General features: G+C 49.5%; 1 protein-coding gene across 1 annotated transcript in view; it reads right to left on the bottom strand.

The window, feature by feature from the left end:
* Nucleotides 1-16215: 16215 nt before the first annotated feature.
* Nucleotides 16216-20139, bottom strand: part of LOC139233067 (protein zer-1 homolog) — a 4973-nt gene continuing 1049 nt past the window's right edge. Inside the window, exons 2-4 of the mRNA XM_070863587.1 lie at nt 19125-19222; nt 18567-18669; nt 16216-16873 (exon numbers count right to left, since the gene is read on the bottom strand). Of these exons, the coding sequence (XP_070719688.1) occupies nt 16816-16873; nt 18567-18669; nt 19125-19222 (259 nt within the window). The 3' untranslated portion in view covers nt 16216-16815. The remainder of the gene's footprint in view (nt 16874-18566; nt 18670-19124; nt 19223-20139) is intronic.

Raw genomic sequence — 20139 nt, 5'->3', positions numbered from 1 at the left:
CCCCTACATTTAAGTCTAACTCATTGATATATACTACATAGCACTGTCAAACATACTGAAATGACAGGCAGGAGACCAGCTTCTCCATCAAGCCCACCCCGATACACACGGTGGCATCACGTCCAGACATGTCCTACCCACTCCCCACATTACAACAGAGATTACACTCCAAAAAGTACTTAATTGGCTGCAAAGCGCTTTGAGACGTCCGGTAGTCGTGAAAGGCGCTATATAAATGCAAGTCTTTTCTTTACCCCACCATACCATCCGCTGCTTTTAATCTCCTGGGAAATAAATCCCAGGACCAATAAGGAAATAGAAAAAGAAACTCGGAATAATCCTCTCCGATCCCCCTCCCCCACCCCCAGATCCTTGAATCATCATCATAGGCAGTCCCTCGGGATCGAGGAAGACTTACTTCCACTCTTAGCAGGAGTTCTTAGGTGTCTGAACAGTCCAATACAAGAGCCACAGTTTCTGTCACAGGTGGGACAGACAGTGGTTGAGGGGAAGGGTGGATGGGGAGTCTGGTTTGCCACACACTCCTTCCGCTGCCTGCGCTTGTTTTCTGCATGCTCTCGGCGATGATACTCGAGGTGCTCAGCGTCCTCCCGAATGCACTTCCTCCACTTAGGGCGGTCTATGGCCAGGGTCTCCCAGGTGTCAGTGGGGATGTCGCACTTTATCAGGGAGGCTTTGAGGGTGTCCTTGTAACGTTTCCTCTGCCCACCTTTGGCTCGTTTGCCGTGGACGAGTTCCGAGTAGAGCGCTTGCTTTGGGAGTCTCGTGTCTGACATGTGAACTATGTGGCCCTGCCCAGCGGAGCTGATCAAGTGTGGTCAGTGCTTCAATGCTGGGGATGTTGGTCTGGTCGAGGACGCTAATGTTGATGCGTCTGTCCTCCCAGGGGATTTGCAGGATCCTGCGGAGACATCGTTGGTGGTATTTCTCCAGGGACTTGAGGTGTCTACTGTACATGGTCCACGTCTCTGAGCCATACAGGAGGGCGGGTATTACTACGGCCTTGTAGACCATGAGGTGACAGTCCAAGAGATCACATGGATCATGGGTACATTATGTGCCTGAAAGGACGGTGGATGCAGATTCAATAATAACTTTCAAAAGGGAATTGGATAAATACTTAAAAAGGAAAAATTGTTGCACTCTGGGGGAAAGAGCAGGGGAGTGGACTAATTGGATCGCTTTTTCACAGGCACGATGGGCCGAATGGCCTCCTGTGCTGCATTATTCTATGATTCTATAATCCACAAAATTCCTAATGTGATGTGATTTCTGCCCCAGTCAATCTCCCTCTTGAAAACATGCAGAAGAGGGTTAGCACAAACACCAGATAATCTGTTTTTGTTAGTGATGTTGGTTGAAGGATAAATATTGGCCAGGACAGTGGGGATAACTCCCCTGCTCTTCTTCGAAATAGTGTTGTGGGATCTTTTACATCCACCTGAGAGGATTGACGGTGCCTCGGTTTAACGTCTCATCCGAAAGACGGCACCTCTGACAGTGCAGCGCTCCCTCAGTGCTGCCCCTCCGACAGTGCGGTGCTCCCTCAGTACCGCCCCTCCGACAGTGCGGCGCTCCCTCAGTACTGCCCCTCCAACAGTGCGGCGCTCCCTCAGTACCGCCCCTCCGACAATACGGCGCTCCCTCAGTACTGCCCCTCCGACAGTGCGGTGCTCCCTCAGTACTGCCCCTCCGACAGTGCGGCGCTCCCTCAGTACTGCCCCTCCGACAGTGCAGCGCTCCCTCAGTACTGCCCCTCCGACAGTGCAGTGCTCCCTCAGTACTGCCCCTCCGACAGTGCCGCGCTCCCTCAGTACTGTCCCTCCGACAGTGCAGCGCTCCCTCAGTACTGCACTGGAGTGTCAGACTAGATTTAATGCTCAAGTCTCTGGAGTGGGACTTGAACGCACGGCATTCTGACTCGATGGCGAGAGTGCTGCCCACTGAGCTGTGGCTGATGCTATATTGTAACCACAGTACAGTCACCTCTGCCCAAATCTCAGAGAAAAGTACTGAAAAAATCTTTATCTTAATTAAATGTAACACCCTCTCCCCAACCAGTAAGGAATCAAAGGCACAATCCCATACTCTTGCGACAGGTGTCGGCCCCTCCCACACAAGTACATCCCGAAACACAGGATGGAGCAAACAGCAAGTTAAACAACTAACGTGAAAATGAAATGTGTGTTACCTCGGCGATGGAAAGCCGTAGGTGTTCCAACTTGTCGACTTGAGCCCTCAGGCGATCCTCCAGATCTTTCATCAGAGCCAAGTTTTCGTCGGTCTTCAGACTTTCTCTCAGTGACATGGCGACCACCCGCAAGACTCGCGACGGGGATTCAGCTGGGGACAAAGTAAAGGAGCTGGTTTTTATTCAACGTTCCTCAGAAGCTCAGAATCGGGGAAAATGGTGCCCTGGGCAAACTTGCCGCCCTTTCTTTGAACATAGAACATAAGAAATAGGAGCAGGAATAGGCCACACAGCCCTCGAGCCTGCTCCACCATTTAATAAGATCATGGCTGATCTGATCATGGACTCAGCTCCACTTCCCTGCCCGCTCCCCATAACCCTCGACTCCCTTATCGTTCAAAAATTGTGTCTATCTCCACCTTAAATATACTCAATGACCCAGCCTCTACAGCTCTCTGGGGCAGAGAATTCCAAAGATTCTGAGAGAAGAAATTCCTCCTCATTTTTGTTTTATGTGCGACCCCTTATTCTGAAATTATGCCCCCTAGTTCTAGATTCCCCCACAAGGGGAAACATCCTCTCTGCATCTACCCTGTCCAACCCCCTCAGAATCTTATACATTTCAATAAGATCACCTCTCATTCTTCTAAACTCTAATGAGTATAGGCCCAACCTGCTCAACCTTTCCTCATAAGACAACCCGTTCATTTCAGGAATCAACCTAGTGAACCTTGCCTGAACTCCCTCCAATGCAAGTACATCCCTTCTTAAATAAGGAAACCAAAACTATGCAGTATTCCAGGTTGTGCCTCACCAATACCCTGTACAGTTGTAGCAGGACTTCTCTGCTTTTATACTCCATTCCCCTTGCAATAAAGACCAATATTCCATTTGCCTTCCTGATTACTTGTTCTACCTGCATGCTAACTTTTTGTGTTTCATGTACAAGGACCCCCAGATCCCTCTGTACTGCATAATTTGCTTTTTTATTCTTCCTATCAAAGTGGATAACCTCACATTATCCCACATTATACTCCATCTGCCAATTTTTTCCCCATTCACTTAACCTATCTGAATCCCTTTGCAGATTTTTTGTGTCCTCTTCACAACTTGCTTTCCTACCTATCTTTGTATCATCAGCAAATTTGGCTACATTGCACTCAGTCCCTTCATCCATTTGAGTTTAGATTTGTTTCGCAAAAGTTTCAGAAATAAAGCTGTAATCTCAAAAGTTTTTTTTATAATTTAAATGATAAACGATATAAGCCATAAAAAATAACATTATAGCTAAATGACAAATAAACAAATCATTAAATTAAACACTAAACTAATAAATAACAAATAAATAAAACTCTGTTCACCAAGATATTTTGAGCCACATCATTCTCGATGGACAGGATGGCCAGCAAAAATATCCTGTTGTCTCCCATGGTCGATCGCAAACATGTTTTGAGCTTCAACTTTGAGAAGCTCCGTTCGCTGCTCTCCCTCAATAAGGACACGATTAACAGGATCCTGAGTGCTATCCATCGCCCTCGATACAGGCACAGTTAACAGGATCCTGAGTGCTGTCCATGTGTTTGTGAACTTGCTCCTAATACTTGAAGTTTGCTCTGTTTGAGGAGCGCTACAGTCCGTTGGAAGCAGACTTTGGAGATGGCCAGGTTCTTTGCAGAGGTCGATGCTGTTAATATCAGATCCCTCCTGACTACGTTACCTGCCTGTAAGGCCGGCCCTGCTCACAATTGATCGGTGTCGGCTGAGCTACGGTTAGGTCAATAGATCGTGGGTTTAAGGCCCACTCGGACTTAGAATCATGGAATCGTACAGCACAGAATTAGGCCATTCGGCCCATCGTGCCTGTGCCGGCTCTTTGATAGAGCAGTTAGTTCCACTCCCCCTGCTCTTTCCCCATAGCCTTCCAAATTTTTCCTTTTCAAGTATTTATCCAATTCCCTTTTGAAAGTTACCATTGAATCTGCTTCCACCGACCGCCCTTTCAGGCAGCGCATTCCTGATATTCTGTGCAATCATCAGAAATAAATGGCTATGGGATTTACACACTCCGCACACATTAGTGTTTTTGGTCGGAGGGGATTCACCAGGTCACTTGTGGGTGGGGAATTCACTGGGTCCTGAGGGTAATGGGTGCAGGATTTACTGAGTCCGAGGCTTGGGGTGAAGCTGGAGTCAGTTTTCTGGAGATTTGAGCCCCAGGAATCCGAGCAAAAAAAAGTTCAGTCACTTCACAACAAACTTTGTTCCAACTTTTCCCATTTGTTTCTCAGACAGAAAACGTCAACAGCAGCATGTAAATAACTGTTTCCCTGACCGCACTCACCTGGTGGGGGTTTATTTCCTCTGGTGGAGAGGAGTTAAAATGTCCTTTTGTTTCTCTCCAAGTTGTTCTCCAGCCTTCTCTACAAGTTGAGTCTTCTCTGGGAATGTGAAGAATTCATCCTCAGTTTGGTGTTAGAGAAAAGCCGGACTGGATTGAACTGAACCGGATTGAAATGTTTCAGCAGCAGTTTGGATTGATGATGAAAACATAATTCAGAATCCATGCTAAATAATTGGATTCTTTGGTGTTAGCATACACTCCAGCAAGGGGCTCAGGACAGACTCACAGATGGGGACAGTAAGTAAAGAAAGAAAGACTTGGATTTATATAGGGCCTTTCACCAGACATCTCAAAGCACTTTACAGCCAATGAAGTACTTTTGTAGTGTAGTGACTGAATGTAGGAAATGTGGCAGCCAACTTGCACACAGCAAACTCCCACAAACAGCAATGTGATAATGACCAGATAATCTGTTTTTGTGATGTTGATTGAGGGATAAATACTGGCCAGGACACCAGGGAGAACTCCCCTGCTCTTCTTCGAAATAGTGCCATGGGATTTTTTACATCCACTTGAGTAGACGGGGCCTTGGTTTAACATCTCATCCGAAAGACAGCACCTCCGGCAGTGCAGCGCTCCCTCAGCACTGCACTGGAGTGTCAGCAAATCCCTGAAGTGGGACTTGAACCCACAACCTTCTGACCCAGAGGCGAGAGTGCTGCCCACTGAGCCACAGACACACTGGTGTTTCTGCTCCACATAAGCCTCCTCCCACCCTACTTCATCTCACCCGTATCCTTCTATTCCTTTCTCTCTCACAAACATATCTAGCGTTCCCTTAAATGCATCTATGCTATTGGCCTCAACCACTCCCTGTGGCAGCGAGTTGCACATTCTCACCACTCTCTGGGTAAAGAAGTTTCTCCTGAATTCCCTATTGAATTTATTCGTGACTATCTTACATTTATGGCCCCTCGTTTAGGTCTCCCCCACGAGTGGAAGCATCTTCTCTATATCTACCCTATCAAACCCATTCATAATTTTAAAGACCTCTATCAGCTCACCCCTCAGCCTTCTCTCTTCTAGAAAGAAAGAGCCTCAGCCTTTCAGTCTTTCCTGATAGTTATAATCTCTCAGCTCTTATATCATCCTTGTAAAAAGAAAAATGTGAACTTCCTCCAGTGCTTCTATAGCTTTTTTGTAATAAGGAGACTGGAACTGTTCCCAGTAAGTGTGGTCTAACCAAGGTTCGATACAATTTTAACAAAACTTCTCTGCTTTTCAGTTCTGACCCTCTAGAAATGAACCCCACTGCTTTGTTTGCACTTTTTATGGCCTAGTTAACCTGCGTTGTTAGTTTTAATGATTTGTGAATTTGTATCCCTAATCTCTTTGCTCCTCTACCCATTTAAACGCTTTACTTTCCAACCAAAATGGACCACCTAACACTTGTCTAGATGGGGAGCATGCAGGAGAGTGGAATTAGAAAGAGTGGGATAATAAACGGTATGAGGAGTGAGCAGGAGAGTGGGATTAGACAATGGGATATTAAACGGTATGGGGAGTGAGCAGGAGAGTCGGATTAGACTGGCTGAAGTATTAAAGGGTATGGAGAATGGGGGGAGAGTGGGATTAGACTGGGTGGGATATTATAGTGTGTGGGGAGCAAGGAGCAGAATGGGATTAGACTGGGTGGGATATTAAAGGGTATGGGGAGAGTGGGATTAGACTGAGTGGGATATTAAAGGGTATGGGGAGAGTGGGATTAGACTGGGTGGGATATTAAAGAGTATGGGGAGTGAGGGGGAGAGTGGGATTAGACTGGGTGGACTATTAAAGGGTGTGGGGAGTGAGAGGGAGAGTGGGATTAGACTGGGTGGGATATTAAAGGGTATGGGGAGAGTGGGATTAGACTGGGTGGGATATTAAAGAGTATGGGGAGTGAGGGGGAGAGTGGGATTAGACTGGGTGGGCTATTAAAGGGTGTGGGGAGTGAGAGGGAGAGTGGGATTAGACTGGGTGGGATATTAAAGGGTACGGGGAGTGAGGGGGAGAGTGGGATTAGACTGGGTGGGATATTATAGTGTGTGGGGAGCAAGGAGCAGAGTGGGATTAAACTCAACTATCGGGAAGTGCTCCAGGTGATAACTAAAAACTGACTGATCGACTCCTCTCTGCACCGTGTGTGAGGACTGGACCTTTGCATGAATTCCCACACCCAGGCCCCCTCTGCTTCTCACTGGTCCGCCACCAAATTGTATCTTTAAACATCTTCCTGTGGGTTGCCCCCAGGTTTGATGTATTCCTGGAGATTTGATCATGTGACATTTGATCACATGGCATTCGATCACGACACTGCTCATTGGCTGGGCGAGGACTGATGGAAGTTGCTCTCACGCCCTCTAGTGGCCTCAGCTCATCTGCTACTGAAACCTGCATCCACGTCTTCATCGTCATCAGACTTGACTACTATTCCAGTGCTCACCTGGCCTGCCTCCCATCTTCCACCCTCCATAAACTTGAGCGTATCCAGAACTCTGCTGCCCCCGTATCCTAACTCGTACCAAGCCCCGTTCACCCATCAGTCAGTGCTCCCAGTCCGGCAATGCCTCAATTTTAAAATTCTCATCCCAATGTTCAAATCCTTCCGTGGGATCGCTCCTCCCTATCTGTGTAAGCTCCTCTAGCCGTACAATCCTCCGAGATCTCTGCATTCCTCCATAATTCAGGCCTCTGTGCATTCCTCACTTCCTTCGCCCTACCATTCGCAACAGTGCCTTCAGCTACCTGGGCCTTATCTCTGGAATTTCCTCCCTAAATCTCTTCATCTCCTCCTTTAAGACTCCGCTTAAAATCATCATCACAGGCAGTCCCTCGAAATTGAGGAAGATTTGCTTCCATTCTAAAAGTGAGTTCTCAGGTGACTGAACAGTCCAATATGGGAATTACAGTCTCTGTCACAGGTGGGACAGGCAGTGGTTGGAGGAAAGGGTGGGTGGGGAGTCTGGTTTGCCGCACACTCCTTCCACGGAGCCTGGTTTCTGCATGCTCCCGGCGAGGTGCTCAGCGCCCTCTCGGATGCTCTTCCTCCACTTAGGGTGGTCTTTGACCAGGGATTCCCAGGTATCGGTGGGGATGTTGCATTTTATCCGCTTAAAAGCAACGTTGTTGACCAAGCGTTTCGTCACCTGTCGTAATGTCCCGGTGTCAGTTTTGTTTGGTGACGCTCCCGTGAAGCGCCTTGGGAACATTTTATTACATTGAAGGCGCTTTATAAATGCAAGTTGTTGTCGAACAGCCAGTCGGCTTTTGGTGTTGCTGGTTGAAGGAAGCAGGATACTGGGACTATGACGGACTGACTTTTGCTGCAATCTCGGTGATCCTCATCATCGAATTATTTTACACCCACTTTGGTTAAACAACTAAACTCTGGCTGAGGACATAGGAGGTGATGAGCTGATCCCCAGCCTGCACCAACAAAAGAGAGGACTTTCACTGTCTCAAAGAAAGCATTTCACAGCCAATGAAGTACTTTCAAAGTGTAGTCACTGTCGTAATGTCGGAAACCCAGCAGCCTATCTGTGCACAGCAAACTCCCCCAAACAGCAAACAAATGAATGACCGGTTGAATTATATCTGCTGGTGTTGAGTAAGGGATAAATATTGGCCAGGACTCTTCGTCTAAATAGTGGCCGTGGGATACTTTTATGTTCACCCGAGAGAGCAGATGGGGCCTCGGGTTTAATGTCTCATCCGAAAGATGGCACAGCGCTCCCGCACTACCGCACTGGGACCGTCAACCTGGATTATTAGCTTGTCTTTGGAGTGGGGGGGGACTTGAACCCACAACCTTCTGACTCGGGAGGCAAGAGAGTGCGACCCACTGAGCCCTCGCTCGATGCCCGTATTCTGTCAAACACATAAGAACTTAAGAAATAGGAGCAGGAGTAGGCCATCTGGTCCCTCGAGACTGCTCCGCCATTCAATAAGATCATAGCTGAAGTGATCTTGGCCTCAACTCCGCTTTCCTGCCCTCTCCCCCTGATGCAGAGGAAAGTCAATACAGACACGAGTAAAGTTCCAACATCCCTTTAACAATGTAAAACTACAAAGATTTTCTTTTCAGTTCATACAATTACCAACAAATAAAAATTAATTCCATGTTTTTCAAAAACAACTAAAGTCTAATTCTGCATTATCTGTTTAGTGTATGTCTGCCACATGGGTGCATTTGTATAGGTATGTGCGTGTAAGGGGACTTTTTTTACATGGTGCGCGGGGTAGGGGCTGTTTGAACTCAGCTTTGATTGAGCTCAGTGTTATGTACAGTAAAAACAGCCATCTGACCCTTCATTCAAGTTTCACATGCACTTTCCAAAAAAAACCCCAAAGATGAAATACAATCAACTGAAACAGAAACAAAGAAATCAAGAAGATGGAGCCAAGTAGCTGAGGGGCAGACTCAGGTATATTGCAAAGGGAACTGCTGTTTGCTCGCGGCAGCAGTAACTAGACACAATGCCCCGGCCAATGTTCATGAACTCGTTCCACCAACAAGCGCCACAGTGAGCAAGCGGGCGCTCAAACTGGAGACCCCTCCCCCAAAACTGGGAACACAGTCGGTATCTGAAAAGAGTAAAGAGGGACATAAGGTTTCTCGGGCGTGGACTCCTGGTCCAAACAGGGTTCGTGAAAACCCATCTCTTCTCTGTTAGGATCTCCAGAGATTTCTGCTTTCATTTTAGATTTCCAGCATTTGCATTTACTTTTTCTTTGAACCCATCCCAATGCCCTCGCCCCTCCAGACATTTTGTAATTTGAAAGACCAGACATAGGCTTGATGTCCTGGCCTGTCGCAACTTTTGGCCCACTGCTCATCGTATAACCTGCGATAATAGTTCCTCTCCCATCAGGGCTCTTGAGTTCAGGGTCGAAGGACAGACTGGACTGCAAGACTGAGGCTAATGGGCGCTGTTTTCCTTTAGTACCATTAGATGTCTGTAGCAGGCTTTATTTGCACTAGAGGATCTAGAGGAAGTCACAAGCCAGACAAGGTTCTCTCCAGCTTTTGCAGAAATCGAGGGCAGCCAATTCAGGTGACAGTGGAAGGGCAGAGAGTGAAAGGCAGACTCCATTTCAAAGCGAGGTCAGTGAGTTTAAGCCTCTTCCCCACCCCCTCTCCCCAGCTGCCGTCCTTTTCCATTCTAACCCCAGGGCGTTGATTTTTACCAATATAGTTCCCTTGGTGCTGGTTCAGAAGCAGATCCAGAAGTTGGAGGGCAATCCCTGGAGGCATTGAATCTATCTACATGCTTCAGGGTGGGATGGGGTGGGATGAGGTGAATTAGGTGGGATGGGATGGGGTGGAGTGGGGTGAGGCGCGATGGGGTGGAGCGAGGCAGATGGGGAAGCCCTGGATATAGATCACATACTGGGTATAGAGAGTGACCTGCAGAGTGGGGCATCAGTGGGGTAGAAAATAAATTAAAATGGGGAGAGGAGGGCGAGTAGCTCAGAATCAAGGCCCATCCCGTGTGACGTGGAGGTTTTCAACCTGCAGCCAAGAAAAGCTAGAGGGACCTCATGCGGTTTTACTGCAACCCACAATTGTTTCTCAGCGGTTCCCAGAATGCCCCCCACCCCCACCAACAGTCACCCTCTCAGGGTCATATCTTTGAACTGAATGGGCTGTTCCAGCACAAGGCAAAGTGGTTTCCCCTGATTTACTCGGATCTGGAGCAGATCTTATCCCCACTTCCCGTTGAAACTCAAGAGAGCTCCGGTAGTAATAAAACATCCTGTTGCCCAGGTTCTAAGAAAGACAAACCTATTTCCCTTAGCAGAGGGGTCAAGAACCCGGAGCATAGATTTAAAGTGGGAGGTTTAGAGGGGGATTTGAGGGGAAATTTCTTCACCCAGAGGGTGGTGGGGGTCTGGAACTCACTGCCTGAAAGGGTGGTAGAGGCAGAAACCCTCACCACATTTAAAAAGTTACTTGGATGTGCACTTGAAGTGCCGTAACCTACAGGGCTACAGACCAAGAGCTGGAAAGTGGGATTAGTGTGGATAGCTCTTTCTCGTCCGGAGCGGACACGGTGGGCCGAAATGGCCTCCTTCCGTGCTGTAAATTTCTATGATTCTATTAAAAAAAGTGTGAAGGATTTCCCTGCTAGATGAGCTGTACAGGGTTGGAAGACACCAGGGTTCAATCCCAATTCGGAGTGAGTTAGCTGATCGGCCAAGTTTGGGGGGGGGGGGGGGGGGCGGGCCCTGTCTCCTAGCGATCGGGACGAGCTGGGATGTTCAACTCCACTGCACGGACCCTTGCCTCAATCGTGCCCCCTTTGTGGTCTCAAATGTCTGTGGTAGCTGTTTGGCCCCCTTTTGTTTAAAAAAAACTAAAGGCTCAGATTATGTTTTTTTTGGCCAATTCATGTTGAAGAAGTGGCCTGCCATTGTCCCTTTTTTTTTGCAGCTAGTTTAGGAGGACCCTACACTGTCATGAAAATGCACTGAGGGGAGAGCACCACTTCAGCTGGAGGGTCTCTCTGCAGCTCTAGCCGGGCAATGTGCCCTGCAAGTGGTGCGTTGGTCTGTGTGGCCTGTTTCTTTTAATGCGCAGACCCTTTAAATTTCTGCGCGTGCAGAAGCCGGTATAATGTAAAAGCCGGTGAACGGCCTGTCCCCTTTGAAACAGAAACATGCTGGGAAATACTCAGCGGGTCAGGCAGCATCTGCGGAGAGAGAAACAGCGTTAACGTTGCAGGTCAGTGACCCTTTCGTCAGAACTGGAAAAAGTTAAGAGATGTAACAGGTTTTTAAGCAAGTGCAGGGGCAGGGAAAGGAGGGAGGGAAGGAAGGAAAGAACAAAAGGGACGGTCTGTTGATAAGATGGAAGGCAGGAGCGATTAAAAGACAAAAAGGGATGATGGTGCAAGGCAAAAGGATTCCGGAGATGAGGGGTTTGACTTATGAGGATAGGTTGAGTAGGTTGGGCCTATACACATTGGAGTTCAGAAGAATGCGAGGTGATCTTATCGAAACATATAAGATAATGAGGGGGCTCGACAAGGTGGATGCAGAGAGGATATTTCCACTCATAGGGGGAAGTTAAAACTAGGGGACGTAGTCTCAGAATAAGGGGCCGCCCATTTAAAACTGAGATAAGGAGGAATTTCTTCTCTCAGAGGGTTGTAAATCTGTGGAATTCTCTGCCCCACAGAGCTGTGGAGGCTGGGTCATTGAATATATTTAAGGTGGCAATAGACAGATTTTTGAGCGATAAGGGAATAAAGGGTTATGGGGAGCGGGCGGGAAGTGGAGCGGAGTCCATGATCAGATCAGCCATGATCTTATTAAATGGCGGAGCAGGCTCGAGGGGCCGTAAGGTCTACTCCTGCTCCTATTTCTTATGTTCTTATGTAATGAGACAAGTTAAGAAACAAAAGATGACTAGATGAGGTGTAAATGGGTATAGCAGGATCAACAGCTGCCGTGTAAGCGAGAGTGACTATTTGCACTCGTTTTTAGTGTGTCCTTCTGCGCATGTGCGCATTGGACTCCGCCCACTTTTTGAGCATGGGTCCTCGATTCGGTCGCGCATGCGCAGTGTGGCATACGAGTAGCTCTATCCTATCTGGGGTCTGAAGTCAGAATGGCTTGAATTACACTTTGCAAAGTCACTCAGAGCTTGGGCTGGGCGGTTCTAATTACTCATTCCAGAGAAACTTCTGGGTGTGGCTTATCCTCCAAGGGGACCAATCAGCAATCAGGTCATGTGATCATGCGAGCCTATCCGAATTCTTTACTAGTGCAAATAGCTGCGCCCATAAATAGGGGCAGAGGTTATGGTTACTGTCCCGACTGATCACAGCCGCTCACCTTCGGGGACACATTGGTGCCGAGTCTGAAGGTAAAAAAAAAAACTTGAGAGAAAACAACCGACGGGAAGTTGGGCAAATCAGCACAGAATTTGCGGCCCGCTCTATTTTGCGGCGTTTACTCTCCCCGTGGAAGTGGCTTGCGATGTAGCAAACGCCGATAAGCAGGTCCAAAAGCGAAATACTGCAGATGCTGGAATCTGAAATAAAAACAGAAAATGCTGGAAACACTCAGCAGGTCAGGCAGTGTCTGTGGAGAGAGAAACAAGAGTTAACGTTTCAGGTCGATGACCTGAAGTGATGTCACTTGTTGTTTTGCGGTGTAACAGATCCGACGTTCTGGCAAAGGGTCATCGACCTGAAACGTTAACTCTCTCTCTCTCTCTCTCTCTCCACACAGATGCTGCCTGACCGGCTTAGTATTTCCAGATAAGCAGGGCCCGCTTTGATGGACTCAGTGAGGAGGAAGAGCAGAGCGCGAAGGTCCGGGGGGAGGGGGTTTAAACATGTCTCATATCAGGCATCCCTGCGATTCACGGAGCTGCGTGTCATACCTTACTTCAGGAGGAGAAAAAGTAAAAGGGCTTGCGTTTCCTCCACAGCTCAAACACGTACGGACACAGTCCTTCCGTTTCTATCTCCATTTAATACAATCGAGATGTATTTACATATAGACACAGGATTGTTGTTCCCCCATTTGTTGTCTCACATCATTTCCTCTATAATTTAGATTCATAAAAACATTACACATTCCGTAAAGTACTTAACACCTTTAGAATGAGACCTATTTCTTCCATAGATCAGAAATGTCTCGGTTTGAGCACTTCCAACAGCTCCTCACTTCTCAAGTGGGTTAGGGCACTGCCCAAAATACTACTGCGCCTCACTGGCCAACAGTTCATTGCCCGGCTTGTGCTGAGAGTTGGTTGATCTCAACCAGGGTACAATTGACTTCATTGCCTCTGGGCAGGGAGGAGAGAAGAGAGGGGAGAGGGAAGGAAAGAGGGAAGGAAAAAGGGAAGGGAAGGAGAGGGGTGGGGATATGAGGAAGGTGGGGAGCAGAGGGGAATGGAGCGGAGGGAGGGGAGAGTGGATGGAGAGCTTAAGAATTAGGAGCAGGAGTAGTCCATACGGCCCCACGAGCCTGCTTCGCCATTCAATGAGACCATGGCTGTTCATCTACCTCCACTCCACTTTCCTGCTCTATCCCCATATCCCTTGATTCCCTTAATATCCAAGGAGAGGAGGGGAACGGAGCAAAGAGGGAATTGAGCCATGGTCACGGCACATAATCACTAAAAAGCTTGTGTCTGTAGATGAGATGAGGAGATGATTGGGCTTGGCTGCGTGGCTCTGCACCTAGGAATATCCTGCTGACACCAGGTGCCTCGGTTTGCCTCTGGGTCGGATGGGACACCTGGGGGGCTGAGATGCCCGTGTATCTGCACTCGAGCAAGGGTCCAGGCCTTCAGCAGAGGGGCAGGCACAGCACCTCTGAACTATAGCCTCCCGCCCCTCCCTTTGGGAAGGCCAGCTCCGCTGGGCGGGCCACATTGTCCGCATGCCCGACACAAGACTACCAAGGCAAGCGCTCTACTTGGAACTCCTACAAGACAAGCGAGCCCCAGGTGGGCAGAGGAAATATTTCAAGGACACTCTCAAAGCCTCCTTGATAAAATGCAACACCCCCACCGACACCTGGGAGTCCCTGATCAAAGACCGCCCTAAGTGGAGGAAGCGTATCCAGGAGGGCGCTGAGCACGAGTCTCGCGCCGAGAGCGTGCAGCAACCAGGCGCAGGCAGCGGAAGGAGCGTGCGGCAAACCAGACTCCCCACCCACCCTTTCCTCCAACCACTGTCTGTCCCACCTGTGACAGAGACAGTAATTCCCGTATTGGACTGTTCAGTCACCTAAGAACTCATTTTTAGAGTGGAAGCAAGTCTTCGAGGGACTGCCTATGATGATGATGATGATTCTAGGGTAGCAGGGCTTTGTGCTGGTCACATGACCCCATCTGCCCCCAGGTCTCTGATTCGACCGAGAGCCGGGACTGTATTATCAGGTTGTATCCTGTTAGCCTGGAGTCTGGTCTGGAAATAGCCCAATTGGATTATTTATTGCGGCAAAGGGAAGTTGAATAGGATCCTGCCCGGCCAATGAGACTCCAGTTATACAAGGGTTGTCTGGGGAGTCTCCATTCACGGGAGGTACCCTGATGCCAAAACCCACAGCAGTGTGTGACTGACGGATTCCAAACAGCAGGACACTCCACCACTGGGACATTGGTTTCCCCTGACTCCAAGGACTGTAACCAGCAGCTTCCTGCTACTAACATTGGCTCCCGGTTAAACAACACCTTGATTTCAAAATTCACATCCTTGTTTTCAAATCCCTTCATGGCCTCGTCCCTTCCTATCTCTGTAACCTCCTCCATCCCCTATACCTCTCCCTACCTCTGTAATTTCCTCCAGCCCCACAACCCCCAGAGATGTCTGCGCTCCTCAAATTCTGCCCTCTTGAGCATCCCTGATTATAATCACTTGACCATTGGTGACCATGCCTTCTGTTGCCTAGGCCCCAAGCTCTGGAACTCCCCCTAAACCTCTCTACCTCCTTTAAGAAGCTTTTGGTCATCTGCCCTAATTTCTCCTTATGTGGCTCGGTGTCAAATATTTTGTCTCATAAGACTGTGAAGCACCTTGGGACATCTTACTACGCTGAAGGCGCTGTTGTTGTTATTACCAGCCTCCTTACATGTGGAGCCTGTGACTGCAGCAGTCCACTTTGCCAATGGGCCTCTCGGGTGTGTTTAGAACCGGTTATAAGAACATAAGAATTGGGAGCAGGAGTAGGCCATTCGGCCCCTTATCTCGGAAATAGAGCGCGCCTTAGATATAAGACACTACCAATTAGACAAAAAAAAATTGTCTGTCCGATGAATAGGGGCTAAATATTGACGGAGCGGCACAAACACTCAACCCGCTCCGAGGTTGGGATCTGACTGATGTACCAGCGCGGGGAGTCCGGCAGTGTGTGAAACCCGGAAGTGTGTAAAAACCCGGAAGCTGTGGCTCCATGGAATGCTTAAAGTGCCATTGCAGCGGCTCCAAGGTGCGAGTTGGAGAGCAACAGCTGGGGGACGGCAAGGGAAGCAAGCACAAGTGGTATTGAGGTTGGACCTACCCGCGTGGTGTAGAATGTGACAACAGGCTTGCAATGCATCAATGACCGATCAAATTGGATCAAGAAGATTGTGAAATGACCTTGCGGGGCTGGGCGATTAGGGAAACTGGGGGGTGGAAGGGAGGGCAGGTGACCGGGGACCAAACAAAAAGCACAGAGGTAAAAACACACATCTCCTGACAGTAGATCAATCGGCTAAGTATCGCCAGCACTCTTCAGCAACGCACAGGTCTAAACCAATTACTAACACACCGCTGCAACAGCCAATACACCCATCGGAGTCAGTTTAACTCTCTGCTTGGGCGGCACACATGTCTCTCAAAGGGAATAACTCCGCTCTTTTGAGGCCGTGCCAATGTATTATTTCTGCAATCAAATATATCGAATTAATATCGCAGGTTGCTTTAGGGTTGGAGTTCTTGCAGCGAGATGTCAGTGTGTAATTAACGCTGAAGGTTCACAAATCCCAGACACAAGGAATCCCAGATTCCACAGCCAGCTGTCCTGGGCTTGTTACTGCATCACCAGCCACAGATTAACAACTGAACAACCATTTGCCCCTCCCCTCCCCCCCAGCGCATGTACAGTGACAGGTGCCTCCACAACAAATCATTTATTAATTATTCCGTTTGTCTTTTCCTTAAAAGTTTATAACCGTTGACATTTGATTAACTGGCACAGCCCGAGAGATTTCACAATCAAAATGTTTCAAGGTAGACCATGGAAGCACAATTTACAGAGACAGGAAGGAAATAGGCAGATAGAGAGCGAGAGAGACGGGATAATAGAATGAGGAAGATAAGAGACGGTGAGAATGCCAGGGATAGAGATGGAAAGCAAGGAAGGGAAAGTACGAGAGAAAAGAAAATGAGATTGAGAAAGTAAGAATAGAGTGATAGTAAGACAGAATAAAGAAAGTGAATGGGGAGAGGAATAGAGAACAAAAAAAGGCAAGAGAGGGAGAGAGAGAAAACGCTAATTCCTCATTCAATTAAAATGATGTGAATTAACATTTCCTTGTGCAACACCAAATGTTTCCCCCGCGTGTCTTCTGATGCAGTGTGTCACACACAGAGGTTTCCCCCGACGATGCATCTGATGCATTGTCATGTCGCGGGACAGAAGGTTCCTCAGCATTTACGCAGATGCCAAGCATGACAGGAAGTAGTGAGGGTCCGTGACGGCTCGATCTCAGCCTTTATCTGGATGTGTCCATTCGCTCCTCCTTAAAGTTCTCGCAGAAACTGATGACCTGGCTGTGGGATGAAGAAACAGAAGAGTAACGGCAGGCTTCAAACGGATTAGTAAACAGCCTCAGTTGTACATTAACATTTTTCTTTTGCTTATTGTGCGTCAGGCGTGGAAGCACACTCGCCTCCTGAGTCAGAAGGTCGTGGGTTCGAGTCCCACTCCAGGAACTTGAGCACATAAATCTAGGCTGAGAGAGCGCCTTTCGGATTAGAAGTTAAACCGAGGCCCCGTCTGCTCTCTCAGGTGACTGTAAAAGATCCCAAAGCGCTATTTCGAAGAAGAGCAGGGGAGTTATCCCCAGTGTCCTGGGGTCAATATTTATCCCTCAATCAACATAACAAAAAAAATTTATCTGGTCATTATCACATTGCTGTCTGTGGGAGCTTGCTGTGCGCAAGTTGGTTGCCGCGTTTCCTACATTACAACAGTGACTACACTGCAAAACTTCATTGGCTGTAAAGCACTTTGAGCGGTGGTCGTGAAAGGCGCTATATAAATCCAAGTCTTTCTATATAAAAGGGCGAATAATATTTGACAAGTGGTTGGAATGTTTCAGCTCATTGAAAGGAGTTTCTCCCCCCCGCCAAAATTTATTGTAAGCAGAGTCAGCATTAAACACTGGCAGGTTAGAACGACACACACACACACTCAGTGATGTGTTCCTGTTGCTGTGACCCAAACAACCCCAGAAAAGCTCTAATGAGAGGGTTGTCCTATGAGGAGAGATTGAGTAGATTGGGCTGATACTCTCTGGAGTTTAGAAGAATGAGAGGTGATGTCATTGAAACACATAAAAAAGGGCTTGTTCGGGTAGATGCTGAGAGGCTCGTTCCCCTGACTGGAGTCTGGAACCAGGGGACACAGTCTCAGGATAAGGGGTTGGCCATTTAGGACTGAGATGAGGAGAAATTTCTTCACTCAAAGGGGTTTGAATCTTTGGAATTCTCTGCCCCAGAGGGCTGTGGGGGCTTTGAGTATATTTGAGACACAGATTGACAGATTTTTGGATATTAAGGGAATCGAGGGATATGTGGATCGGACGGATAGGTGGAGTTGAGATAGAAGATCAGCCATGAATCCACTGAATGGCAGAGCAGACTCGAGGGGCCAAATGGCATATTCCTGCTCCTAATTCTTATGTTCTTAATGGGACAACAGCAATGGGAGAAGCCCTTTCCAACCCCGCAGCCCCAGGAAATTCAAACAGGATAAGGCAGTGAGGTGAGTAAAAAATATTCAAGAGGACCGAGTTGCCCGGGTTTCGAGAGCTGGGTTGCCGGGTACTGGGAGGCTGCCTGTATCTCTAGGGCTGCAGCTTCAACTAGATTCTAGTCAGAATGTGACTGCCGATTTGTGGCGTCGCTAAATTTTTATTTGGGTGCGCGGCCCCTTTAAGGGACTATGTGTGCATTCAAAATACCGTGCATGCACGTTTTTTTCTATTTAAACGCAGGTGTGCCGGAGCGCCGCACAGCTCAAAGGGAACCTTGGTTGCGACGCGAAACTGATTTGAGTTTGAATCCTCAGGAGAGATTTTTTCCGAGAATCTGGGCCGGATTCAAACCCAGGCGCCAGAGGTGCAAGGGTTGGACTGAAAGCCTGCCTGGCGCCCCCCCGAGCCTCCCGAAATGATCTCCAGCTGAATGCTGTGTGACTGGGACACGGACGCACAGTGATGGGTTCGAGGGTTTCACGCACCTTGCCATCGCTTTGGTCTCCGCTCGAGCTGCGTCGCACTTGATCACTCCCTTCAGCAGTGCGATTCCGTTCTCTTTTATCAGCAACGGGCAGTATTTCTCAGCTAAGGATGGAAACCATGAAACGGCAGGTTCACAAACGGCCTCAGCTCAGAGGCAAAGCTCAAAACGGTGCTTAAACTGTAACACGCGACTTTTTACTTCCAGCCGTAAATTTTTTAAAAAGAAAAAATAATTTCTATAGTTCACGCAAACCTGGTGCTTGAAATTCAACATCCAGAGGGTGGGAGTGCTGTACAGGGGCCTGTCAGAGTCGGTAATAGCACAGACCGCATTTCCCCAGCACGGGGTACTCTAATGTCGGTGCTTGTGGTACTGAGCTGGTGACCCAGAGGCTGCCAGTTCAAACCTCACACAGCAAGTTGCGAAACTGCCATGAAACCCCATCTGGTTCACTAATGACACAGGCACGATGGACTGAATGGCCTCCTTCTGTCCTCTGCCAGAAACATGTGCTGAACGTTACCGATTAAGAAGGACAACACTCTCCAGTACTTACGATAGACGGACGTGAGGTTAAACAGTGCCCATGTTGCCCAGTGCTGGCTGACGGGAGCCACTCGCTGAGGGAGAAGGCGCAGGATTGGCTCAAATGACCTGCAGAGGAAGAAATCCACGGCTGAAATTGCCCACTGTACTCCGTCCCTGGCCAGATCCCCCCTCCCCTGGCCAGATCCCCCCTCCCCTGGCCAGATCCCTCCTCCCCTGGCCAGATCCCCCCTCCCCTGGCCAGATCCCCCCTCCCCTGGCCAGATCCCCCCCTCCCCTGGCCAGATCCCCCCCTCCCCTGGCCAGATCCCCCCCTCCCCTGGCCAGATCCCCCCCTCCCCTGGCCAGATCCCCCCCTCCCCTGGCCAGATCCCCCCCTCCCCTGGCCAGATCCCCCCTCCCCTGGCCAGATCCCCCCTCCCCTGGCCAGACCTCCCCTCCCCTGGCCAGATCCCCCCTCCCCTGGCCAGATCCCCCCTCCCCTGGCCAGATCCCCCCTCCCCTGGCCAGATCCCCCCTCCCCTGGCCAGATCCCCCCTCCCCTGGCCAGACCTCCCCTCCCCTGGCCAGACCTCCCCTCCCCTGGCCAGATCCCCCCTCCCCTGGCCAGATCCCCCCTCCCCTGGCCAGATCCCCCCTCCCCTGGCCAGACCTCCCCTCCCCTGGCCAGATCCCCCCTCCCCTGGCCAGATCCCCCCTCCCCTGGCCAGATCTCCCCTCCCCTGGCCAGATCCCCCCTCCCCTGGCCAGATCCCCCCTCCCCTGGCCAGATCCCCCCTCCCCTGGCCAGATCCCCCCTCCCCTGGCCAGATCCCCCCTCCCCTGGCCAGATCCACCCTCCCCTGGCCAGATCCCCCCTCCCCTGGCCAGATCCCCCCTCCCCTGGCCAGATCCCCCCTCCCCTGGCCAGATCCCCCCTCCCCTGGCCAGATCCCCCCTCCCCTGGCCAGACCTCCCCTCCCCTGGCCAGACCTCCCCTCCCCTGGCCAGATCCCCCCCCTCCCCTGGCCAGATCCCCCCCTCCC

This window comes from Pristiophorus japonicus, chromosome 20 (assembly GCF_044704955.1).
Source record: "Pristiophorus japonicus isolate sPriJap1 chromosome 20, sPriJap1.hap1, whole genome shotgun sequence".
NCBI lineage: Eukaryota > Metazoa > Chordata > Chondrichthyes > Pristiophoridae > Pristiophorus > Pristiophorus japonicus.
Note: the sequence above shows the minus strand (reverse complement) of the source record. Positions and strands in the feature narration are given on the sequence as shown.